This window comes from Portunus trituberculatus, chromosome 37 (genome assembly GCF_017591435.1).
Source record: "Portunus trituberculatus isolate SZX2019 chromosome 37, ASM1759143v1, whole genome shotgun sequence".
NCBI lineage: Eukaryota > Metazoa > Arthropoda > Malacostraca > Decapoda > Portunidae > Portunus > Portunus trituberculatus.
In genome coordinates this window covers 15,484,040-15,496,539 of record NC_059291.1, presented here as the reverse complement: position 1 = coordinate 15,496,539, position 12,500 = coordinate 15,484,040, and the positions used below count along the sequence as shown (strand labels likewise).

At 41.5% G+C, this 12,500-nt stretch overlaps 1 protein-coding gene across 1 annotated transcript in view; it reads right to left on the bottom strand.

Annotated features, from left to right (window-relative positions):
* The window catches only part of LOC123514126, a 13,449-nt gene extending 5,223 nt beyond the window's left edge, over positions 1-8,226 (bottom strand). Inside the window, exons 1-2 of the mRNA XM_045271775.1 lie at positions 8,199-8,226; positions 5,661-6,888 (exon numbers count right to left, since the gene is read on the bottom strand). Of these exons, the coding sequence (XP_045127710.1) occupies positions 5,661-6,888; positions 8,199-8,226 (1,256 nt within the window). The remainder of the gene's footprint in view (positions 1-5,660; positions 6,889-8,198) is intronic.
* Between the last annotated feature and the right edge of the window lie 4,274 nt (positions 8,227-12,500).

The window sequence follows — 12,500 nt, the reverse complement described above, 5'->3', positions numbered from 1 at the left end:
ATTCAGGGATTATAGATCACTGCTAACACCGCTACCACTACTGTCCACCCCTTTCACAATTACTGCTACTCCTAATTATATCTACTATGTTCACTAGATAACATCTGCACAATTCCTACTGATACCACTTTTACTTCTACCACCGCTGTTATCACTACCGTTACTTCTACTACTACTACTACTACTACTACTACTACTACTACTATAACTGCTGCTGCTACTACTACTACTACTTCTACTACTATTACTCCTACTTCTGCTACTACTGTTACTATTACTACTACTACCACTACTATTAACACTACTACAGGTGCTGCTGCTGCTGCTACTGTCACTAATACTATTACAGCTACAACAACTATATAGTACTACTACAACTACTTCTACTGCTATATCACCAGTACTATAATCCTTACTGTAACCACTATGAAAACAACACACCCCTAACTTATGTATCTATCTCTATTTATGTTAACGTATCTGTCAGTATCCTTCGATTTTGGGTAATTAATTCATTTGGCACGTCAATAACAGTGTTTGCTTCCTTTCGTTTCGTTTCCCTAGATCAGTGCTCCATTTAGTAAATGCTATCGAAAACCTCTATCACTACTACTTCGTCCTAACCACTACTTTACCAACAACTAATCACTCTCAACTACTACTAGCACACATGTAACAATACTCTACTGCTTAGGTGTGAGCGAGGAGGCAGGGCGGCAGTATTAGGGTGTGCAACACCTGAGAAAGGCGGCAAGGGATGGGGAGGTCAGTGGCTTTTTTCAGTCTTGGCCTGACCGTTTTAAAGACTCCATCGCAGCAGTCTCTACGCTCTCTACTCATTAGTGTGTGTGTAATTCACGACGGTTGCCCACTGGTCACCCAGTCAGTCTTCCCCCTTACGGAGCGAGCTCAGAGCTCATAGACCGATCTTCGGATAGGGCTGAGACCACAGCACACTCCACACACCGGGAAAGCGAGGCCACAACCCCTCGAGTTACATCCCGTACCTATTTACTGCTAGGTGAACAGGGGCCACACATTAAGAGGCTTGCCCATTTGCCTTGCCGCGCCGGGATTCGAGACCGGCCCTCTTGATTGTGAGTCGAGCGTGCTAACCACTACACTACGTGGTGTGTGTGTGTGTGTGTGTGTGTGTGTGTGTGTGTGTGTGTGTGTGTGTGTGTGTGTGTGTGTGTGTGTGTGTGTGTGTGTGTGTGTGTGTGTGTGTGTGTGTGTGTGTGTGTGTGTGTGTGTGTGTGTGTGTGTGTGTGTGTGTGTGTGTGTGTGTGTGTGTGTGTGTGTTTACGTAGGGAAGAGGGCCAGCCAAGGGAAAAAAAAAAAAGGCCCACTTGAGTGCTGGCTCCCTAAAAAGTGTAAAAGCGTCAGCCAAAGTTGGGGAGCAAATGCCTCGATACCTCCCTCTTAAAAGAAGATAAGTCGTAGGAATTCGGAAATACAGATGCAGGGAGGAAGTTCCAGAGTTTACCAGTGAAAGGGATGAATGATTGAGAGTATTGGTTAACTCTTGCGTTAGCGAGCTGAATAGAATAGGGAAGAGAGGAAGAAGAAAGCCTTGTGCAGCGAGGCCGCAGGAGGAGGGGAGGCATGCAGTTAGCAAGATCAGTATAACAGTTAGCATGAAAATAGCGATAAAAGATAGAAAGAGATGCAACATTCCGGCGGTGCAGAAAGAGGCTGAAGACAGTTCGTCAGAGAAGGGGAGTTGATGAGACGAAGAGCTTTTGATTCCACCCTATCTAGTAAAACTGTGTGACCGAAACCCCCCCAAACATGCGAAGAGTACTCCACACAGGGATATATATATATATATATATATATATATATATATATATATATATATATATATATATATATATATATATATATATAATGTGTGTGTGTGTGTGTGTGTGTGTGTGTGTCTGTGTGTGTACATATCACTCTCTTCCACACATACAAAGGAAGATACACAAGCACTGAAACCAGAAAACACAGAAGTAAAGACACAAACAAGTCATTGAAGTAACAACAAGTCCTCTCAGTTGTAGGCCTTTTTATTCCTTTCTTTCATCTAATGGGCGGGCATCTGAACGGTGGAAGGATGGAAGGAAGGAGGTAAGAGGAAATAGAAGAAGGCTGGAATGAAAGGAAGGTGCTTTTAGGTGGGGGTAAAAGGAGAAAGGCTGAGGAAATAAGGAAAGAATACAATGTCTTATCTATAATTGCATCAAGCACCAACAGTACCACACGACACGGCGCAAATATAACACGGTTACATTACATGGCTGTTTCCTCTTACCGTGGCTTAAAAGAAAGAGTGAGAGAGAGAGAGAGAGAGAGAGAGAGAGAGAGAGAGAGAGAGAGAGAGAAAGAAAGAGAGAGAGAAAGAGAGAGAATGTTTATGGAATAGCCTTAAGTCGCACGAAAGCAGATGAAAGTGGATAGGAAAAGTGTTAAGGCAGAATAATGTCAGTATTTCACCTTAGGTTGTTGAGGATTGTGTACTGTTGTTACACGCGCTTGTTCTTGCCTAATACATAACACAGAGCTCCTTCACACTGATCAAGATCTCTCTTGTGACACTTCAGTGCCCAGTGAATATTTTTCATTGTTAATCAGCGGGTCTACCTCTTGCTGGTCCCGGGTTTCGTTTGTCCCAATTCTCGTCACGACTTCTCCATCAAAACACTACACCATCATAGTTTTTCTCCTTTTTATTGCGACCTCATACATATGAGTACTTCTTTTCTTTTTACATTTCGTACAGTTAACGGTTACATAATATTCTAACTTCTAAATACACTTCCTTCCATTCGTTTTGCATCTTTTCACTTAGTTAGTTTAGTCTAATAAAGCACCACCACCAAAATCTATTACCGTTAACTCTACTTTTTAAGTTACAAATGAACGGTATTCTAAGAAAAAACTAATTCTAATGTAAGGTGGTATCGAACCTGACGTCAGAAAAAGAATTCAGACACGAGAGGGCAAAATGTGTAAAGGCAAAGAAAGGTAAAGTAAGGCGAGGTAAGGTAAGATAAGGTAAGGTACGGTAAGGTAAGGTTAGGTTAAGTAAGGTAAGGTAAAGTATGATAAGGTCGGGTAGGATAAGGAAAGGCAAGACGAAGCAAGGAGAAAGGAAGAAAATTAAAAAAGGAAAGGGAAGAGAAAAAAAAAGCAAAGGCAATAAAAGGAAAGATTAAGTAAAGGAAGGGCAGAGAAATGAAGGGAAGGGAAGGGAAGGGAAGAGAAGGAAAGGGAAGGAAGAGAAGGAAGGGAAGGGAAGAGAAGAAGGAAGGCAAAAATAGGTCTATTAAACTAAAGGACAAGGGAAGGAAAGTAAAAAAAGTGTGGGATTGTGAGACGTGAAGTAAGAACTGAGAGACGCGTGTGAGTCAACCGTGCATGAAGGAAGGGGAAAACAAATGCAATAAAATGACGAAAAGGTAAGTAAAGATCAACAGATAGAAATACTGATACTTACTGTTCTTCTTATATATATATATATATATATATATATATATATATATATATATATATATATATATATATATATATATATATATATATATATATATATATATATATATATATATATATATATATATATATATATATATATATATATATATATATATATATATATATATATATATATATATATATATATATATATATATATATATATATATATATATATATATATATATATATATATATATATATATATATATATATATATATATATATATATATATATATATATATATATATATATATCTATCTATCTATCTATCTATCTATCTATCTATCTATCTATCTATCTATATATATATATATATATATATATATATATATATATATATATATATATATCTATCTATCTATCTATCTATCTATCTATCTATCTATATATATATATATATATATATATATATATATATATATATATATATATATATATATATATATATATATATATATATATATATATATATATATATATATATATATATATATATATATATATATATATATACATACACACACACACATATATATATATATATATATATATATATATATATATATATATATATATATATATATATATATATATATATATATCGGCTTTGAAGCCTTCGGCGAAAAGCCTCTTTTTTGGGGAGACAAGTTAAGCTAATGCACCAGCCATAGTGGTCGTCGTACCAGCGACGTCATTCTAGGAATGACCCACGTTTCGCTCAGTATACCACTAAAAAGTCATCTAGAATATTCTAGGCCGCATTAGCAGGAAAAGGAAACGGAAAGAAAACGGGGAACCCTCAGCAGTTACGTGTAGACTGGAACTGGAGGGGAGGAAAGGCAGCGCCTGGCCGGGAACCATAATGTACATTAGTTTCACTCGTCTCCCAAAAAAAGAGGCTTTTCGCCGAAGGCTTCCAAGCCGATATTTTAGTGAGACTCGTTCGCTAATGCACCAGCTACCTTCCAAAGGAAGTGGGCAGTGTCAGGGTAGAAAAAACACGTGAAGCAAAGCCCCATAACAACTGTATTGTACAAAAGTTATACAATATTTGCCAAAATACAAAATGATGTGCCCAAGAAGGAAAAAAGGGTCAACCCACACCATTACACTGAACTGTAGGAAGTACACCCAAGGCAACACAGGGTGTATCTATCCAAAAATAAGAGAGGTACCGAGTGACAAAAGACCTGGAGGAGGACCACTGGCTACCTTCTGTCACTCGTAAGACGGAGTGGGTCCGTAGAAAAGCCAGCGATGAGGCTGCACCTCGTATATCGTGGGCCCGAGGGAATTTACCTGGGTCTGCTTCTTCAATTAGCTGCTTGAGCAATGCAGCGATGCGACGAGCCGGTAACTGCTTTCCTTCTTTTAAGAAAAAAGGAAATGTGGTGATAGCCCCGAAGAAGTGTCGATGTAGGTTCTGAGAGCCCTCAGTTGTGAAACCCGTAACCCTGAAGCCAGCGCTGTCAAGAAGAGGGCCTTCTTCAGTGAGTGTAGTGAAGTTGCAGGTCGTGAGAAGGGCTCAGACTGAAGGAGATCAACCACCTTTTGCAGGGACCAGAGAACACCGTTTTGGCGGAGTGGAGGAAGTTGATGGAACAAGTCCCTCTTGAGGAGAGTGGTGGTTCTCTCATCCAGACGGATTCCGTAACCGTAAAACAACGGATCCGATAGTGCTGTTAGATGAACGGAGACGGTAGAAAGCTGCCTCTCCTGATCATGCACCAAGGAAGAAAAGAAACTAAAGTCCACCCTCTCCGAAACAGTTGTAATCCTATGAACAAGTAGGAATCTGTGGATGGCTTTCCAACAGGATTCATACTGCCGGGTAGAGGAAGGGCGCAGGGCATGAAGCATGTCCTCTACCACCACTTGGGAAAACTTGCTCCTCAATGCTTGACGGAGAAACTCCAGGCGTGTAGGCGCAGTGAGTTCTGTAGATTGGTCGGGATGGAGTCAACCAGACATGCATTGCCCAGAAGGACACCACTGCCGTAGTTCGGAAAACCATGGTTGGGCTGCCCACCATGGTGCGAGGAGGAGAACCCTCCCCCTGTACGACCGAAGCTGGCGGCAGACACGCAGGAGAACCTTGGTTGACGGAGGAGGGAAGAGGTAAATGTGTTCCCACCTGTTCCAATCCTCGGCGAAAGCGTCCGGACCCCCTGTGCCCGTCCTGACATTTCGCGTGAGGTACTGAGGCACCTGAGCTGTGGTGGGAGAGGCAAAAAGGTCCACTTGAGGGGTGCCCCAGCTGTCCCCTAGGGAGCGGAACACGTTCGGGCATAGCTGCCATTCCACAGATGTGTGCTGAAAGCGGAACAAGGCATCCGCCCAAATATTCTCCTCGCCGGGGACATAGAGTGCCGACAGGTGAAGAGAACGGACGGAGGCCTCCTGAAATATCCTTTCCGAGAGAGACAACAGGGCTTCCGACTTGGAAGACCCCTGGCGGTTGAGACAGTGAACCACGGATGTGTTGTCCATTTCGAAAAGAATCCCCACGTTGTGCAGGTCTTGGTGCGTAGAGAGGAATTTGAAAGGGACCCACAACTCCTTTACGTTGATGTGGGCCTGCTCGAGCCTCTTCACCCACCTGTCTTGCACTTGATGGCCTAGGGAGGACTGGTAACCCCAACCCGCGTTTGAGGCGTCCGTTGAGACTCGGATTTGTGGTGGTGGAGGAACCCACGGAGCCCACTGTTGGAGACAGCAGTCGGCCAGCCAAGGTCGTAGCAACTCGGTAAGGTGACCAGGGACCTGCTGGAGGGAGTCCCGAGGATATATAAGTATGGCTGAGTTGACCTCCCTGACAAGACGGCGGTGACGAATCCTGCCAAGCGGGCAGACTTCTGCCGCAAAGTTAAGAGATCCCAGGATGGCCTCCCACTGGCGGCGGGTCATTGTCCTGGACATTGATGCCCGAAAGAGCCGGCGATGAATCTTGGAGGCGTTCTCTGGGGACAGGCGCACCCGTGCCCTGGCTGTGTCCCACTCCATGCCGAGCCAGATGAGAGTCTGGGTGGGTGTTAGAGTGGATTTTGGAACATTCACTCTGAACCCCATGTTCTGAGTGGTCTTCAGGGCGGTTGTCACTCTCTCTCTCGCCATTGGTAGGGAATGGGAGACGATGAGCCGATCGTCTAAATACATGAGAGCATCCACCCCTTTTTCTGAAAACTTGGCGGCTACTACCTTCGTCAGCCGAGAGAAAACCCGTGGAGCAATGGACAGTCCGAAAGGAAGACGGGTGAACTGGTAGCACTGTCGTCCTACCTGGAAAGCGAGGAACTTCCGGAAGCGTGGGCAGATGGGAACATGCCAGTAGGCATTCTGTAGATCGAGGAATGCCATAGTAGCTGGACAGAAGGGAAAGACGGGTGTGACTCTCGGCGCGAGAGGCGAACCCTGCGGTACTGGAAAACCTCATGACCGTCTTGTCTCACCCTGGCCCGCACCTATAAGTCTGTCCTGGGGACCAAAGCTGAGGAGTCCGGTTTGTTCTGCATGACAAACGGTTTACAATCGCAGTACATCACGACACCGTGTCTTTAAAATGACGATTAATTTATGACACACACACACACACACACACACACACACACACACACACACACACACACACACACACACACACACACACACACACACACACACACACGGCCCGGTAGCTCAGTGGTTAGAGCGCTGGCTTCACAAGCCAGATGACCGGGGTTCGATTCCCCGGCCGGGTGGAGATATTTGGGTGTGTCTCCTTTCACGTGTAGTCCCTGTTCACCTAGCCGTGAGTAGGTACGGGATGTAAATCGAGGAGTTGTGACCTTGTTGTCCCGGTGTGTGGTGTGTGCCTGGTCTCAGGCCTATCCGAAAATCGGAAACAATGAGCTCTGAGCTCGTTCTGCAGGGTAACGTCTGGCTGTCTCGTCAGAGACTGCAGCAGATCAAACAGTGAATTACACACACACACGAGATTCGACACCGTGTCTTTAAAATGACGATTTATTTATGAGACACACACACACACACACACACACGAGATTCGACATCGTGTCTTAAAATGACGATTTATTTATGGCTCACACACACACACACACACACACACACACACACACACACACACACACACACACACACACACACACACACACACACACACACAGAGAGAGAGAGAGAGAGAGAGAGAGAAAACCGAACACGACTTGTGGTTCAGTAAGTAGGCAATCGTGCCACTATATCATATCACATGGAAGTCCTGGAGTCGCATTGGAAGTTTGTACAGTGTTTGTGTTTGTTTTATAGAGTAGGAAAGGATATCAAATTTCTCTCTCTCTCTCTCTCTCTCTCTCTCTCTCTCTCTCTCTCTCTCTCTCTCTCTCTCTCTCTCTCTCTCTCTCTCTCTCTCTCTCTCTCTCTCTCTCTCTCTCTCTCTCTCTCTCTCTCTCTCTCTCTCTCTCTCTCTCTCTCTCTCTCTCTCTCTCTCTCTCTCTCTCGTAGTCGATAGCGTGTTGTAAGTTCAGTTCGTTTGGTAAATGGAATGTCGTTTATTTCTTTTTGTATATTATTTGTGTGTCTATTTGTTTATCGATCTATTTTGCCTTTAAATACTGCTGGTGCTCCTTCTGAAGACATTTTGGTCGATGAAATGTTCTGCTAAAAACAAACAACTTACTTAGGGATGAACCGGAGTATTGCGCCATGGTGTGTCAATTTTTCTAATGACACTTCAATACATACTAATGTTCAGACTAATAATTTGAAGAGAGGAGGCGAGTGTTATCCGTACCGTAATCAATTTGACAACATATTCTATTCTGTGTTGTGTGGAAAGCCATCAGAAACATAATTCACCGAAACGTCAAACCCACAAACCCTAACCAAGCCATCGACCTCGTCATCTACTATAAGACAAAGAAAATTTCACAACTCATCATGAGAAACAAAACTGCAAAGAAACCAGCGCCTACACAAGAAGCAAACGTCATCTACCAACACAACTGCACTGCCGAGGACTGTGGGCCTCACTCCTACATTGGGATGACGAGAACTACCTTGTCTAGATGCCTGACATGCCACCTGCAAAATGGATCAATCAAAGAACACTACCACGAAAAACACCAAACCAAACTGACCCGGCAACAACTTGAAGAAAATGCTACAATTATTGACAGAGAAACAGACGCAAGACGGCTGATGTTCCTGGAAGATATCTACATAGAAAGCCTGAAACCTGCCATCAACCAGCAAACTAGAGACTTGCAAATTCTCCCAACACGAAAATTGAGAGCGTAAAACAGAGACAAGCTTCAGCCAATAACAGCACACCGCGCCGCTGCCCGCGCTACCAGCCAATCACCGGCCGCCCTCACGAGCTCCCTCACCTTACCTGAAGCACAGGAGGTGTATATATAGACCGCCTCTACCAACGCGAGTCTATTTGTTAGCGGCAAGGTCGAGTCACAAGTATCCCTCTAGCCTGCGCCTTGAGTCGTCCAGGTCAAGCTGCAATCTGGTGGTCCCGGCGAGGGGTGCCTACAACTGGAAAACACGGCAGGTCCCAGAAACAGGATAGAGGTCGATGGCAGCAAACTGGATGACCGGCCCCTTGGATGTCGCACTCCACCCATCATCTACAGTAGGGAACACAAAAGAACATTAGGAAAATAATAGGAAATAGCAACCGGTACAAAGACTCCCCTTGTCCCCTCAAACCTGCGCTCTATGTCTCTATGGGAAGTACGGCTAAGTCAAGATGGGTCCGGGCCATCATTCAAGTATTCTACACTGGGCAACCCAACGGGTCCCAGCAGCGGGATTCGAGTGGGAAGCTGCACCGAAGAGAGTCATCCCGGACGCCGGTCTACTTGAACATAAGATAAAGCATTACAACTATTATTCAATAAGTAAAAGGGATAATTGTAAGCAGTCTTGGTGTTAGAGATGGTGTCGGTTTAGCTGGGCTCTGATTAAAAAATAAAAAGAAAAAAAAAGTGCTACGACTGAGTGCATGTGAGTAACCAAAATGGATAAAAAAAAACAAATTATTTAACACTAGCAAGGCGGTAAGCCCGCCATCTATCGCCTGTTCTACTTCACTTCAGCTACGACACTTAATACTTCTTGCATTCTTGGTTTCCCCCCTGTCTATCCCCCCATCGCATTCGCATTCGCGAGTCATTCCACTCTTATCCTTCGCCTGAAGATGTTCCAAGATATATATATATATATATATATATATATATATATATATATATATATATATATATATATATATATATATATATATATATATATATATATATATATACATACATACACACACACACACACGATCGTCGGAATTATTATCTTTGTACTTTTGTGTAACTATTCACCATCAAGAGCAATAAATGAAAATGAATAAACAGATGCGAAAACTTACTAATGAGCAAATATTGATGTATTGATTAATGGGTTTTAACTTCGTATAAATATACAATAGTAACACTAACACACAACAAAAAATAAAGCATAAATGAAATCGTTCTTTGATCTATTCATGTTTACTTTTTCTTTGATAATTTTCCAATAAATGATTTCACTTCACGTTTCGTTACTGCAAATTTAAACAGGATATACTTCTAATTTTCTCTTTATAAGAGTAAAAAGAAACAGAGAGAGAGAGAGAGAGAGAGAGAGAGAGAGAGAGAGAGAGAGAGAGAGAGAGAGAGAGAGAGAGAGAGAGACTACGAATAATCTGTTATATATTTTTTTTTTCTTACAAATAGATAAAAAAAAATATTTGTAAAATTCGGAAGTCAACTCTGGATTTGGAAGGAACTGTTTGTGCTTTCTATTTTCATAACATATTATACTCGGATTTGGAAACTATACCCAAGATACAAAGATGCACTTCTAATTGCCTTGATTGAAATATAAACATTTCCATATTATAACTACACAGCAAATAAAACAAATAACGGAAAGCAACTTGTAAAAAACAAATAACGTATGAAGAGAGATATCTAAATCAATGAGAGAAAAATCACAAGGAGTAACAAAAAGAAAAGGAATAGAAAGAGAACCAGTTGATGGTGTAAATATCACTTATGACGCATACCAGACAAGTTCATTCAAACTCGTGCGTTCAATTTATCAAAGGCAGGAGACGTGAGAGAGGATGTGAGAGTAATGCGAAACACATCCGGGAATGAAATGGTGCATGATGTGACCTCACGCTTAAAAGAGAAGTGCATATGAATGGAAGAGAAGGAACTGAATCCGGTTGCTGCAACTGCTCCTCATTCTACGATTATTGCTGCTGCTGCTACTATTGTTTCTGCTATCTTTAATTAAGAACACGTGAAAATGAAGGAAGCTGGGAGATGCCATCAGACCTACACGCGGAAGTCCCTGCATGAAATATACCAACAGATTTTCACATAGCATCCCCATTCAAATATATTTCATCTTCTTTTAATGCTTTCCATTGATTTAGTACTAACAACTTGATTACTGAGTCCTTTCTATTCATCTACCACTATATTTGTGAACCAGTTCCTTCCTATCTGTTTCTTAAACCTATTTCCTTAAAGCCTGAACTCATTATTTTTGGTTATTGTGTCATATTTAATGTGGGGTCCAGAATTGTGCAGCATAACCTTGATGGAGTCTGACCATTACCAATTATAACTTTTATACTTCTTCGGGAATTCTGCTTTTAACACTCCTAGAAATTAATTCTAGTAATCCATTTGCCTCTATTTTGGCATCTATACATCGGAGATCGGAGCTAACTATAACTCCTAAATTTTTGTTCATACGCTGAACCTCACAGAGCTTCTTGTGTTTCCTCTACTTACATTAAATACTTTGTTAATATAAAACTGCAATTGCCATCTGTCAGTGCATTCGTTTATCCTACCCAAATCTGCCTACAATGCCATGGCATCTGAATCTGACCTAATTAACTTACCTATCGCCGTGTCATCTGCAAGTTACTAATATCTTTACTGATTCCACTATCCAAGTCATTAGCATATATTACAAAAAAAAAATGATGACGCTAAAACTGATCCCTGTGACTCCTCATTAATTACTTGATCCCACTAGAATTTAGAGTCTCTCATTACAACTTTAAGTCACCTAAGGACTAGCCATTACCTTACTCAGTCTAATGCATATTAATGTATCTCGTGCTTCCTAACCTATATCAATAGTCTGATGGGGTGCCTTGTTATACGCTTTATTGAAGTCAAGGTAAAGAAAGTCACAACTATATACATTATTTGCCGCCTCATAAACTTTACTCTAAAAATTCAAGAGGCCCATAAGGCAAAGCAAAGTCTCTTTCATGAATCTATGCTGTAACTAAAGGATCAAGTCATGTTTGTCAAAATGTTCCCCGCTATTACTCACTTCATCGCTTTACCTAAAATTGAAATAATGGAATCTTTAGTAATACTTGTAATACTACATATATTATAGTATGCTAGTGTTACTGCTACTACTATTCTTATCATTACTACTATAGCTACTACTGTTGCTATTACTACTACTTTCATTACTACTACTGCAGCTGCTACTGTTGCTACAACAACAATAAATACCGCAACAGCAATATTTAAAAAAAAAATCTAACAAACAAGAATGATAATAATAATAAAAAACGAAAAAACATACAGTTGTTAACAGTAATATGGACTTAACTATCAAAAAGCGTAATAAAAGAAAATAAGCACGATTTTCCTCAAGCTTAACAAAAAATCAATCAACAAAAAATGTGAAATAAGTAAATCATCAATAAACTAATAGATACAAAATTAAGAAACACAAATTCTAGTAATCTATCCAATCAATAGCATAATACACACAATACAAACACAAGTCTCCCCAGGCTTAACAAAACAGAAAACAGGAGCAGCACGGCACGGACCGGGAACAAAACGCTGCGAGGGAGAACAATAATTGCCGCTCTCACAAAAATCAGGTCAGG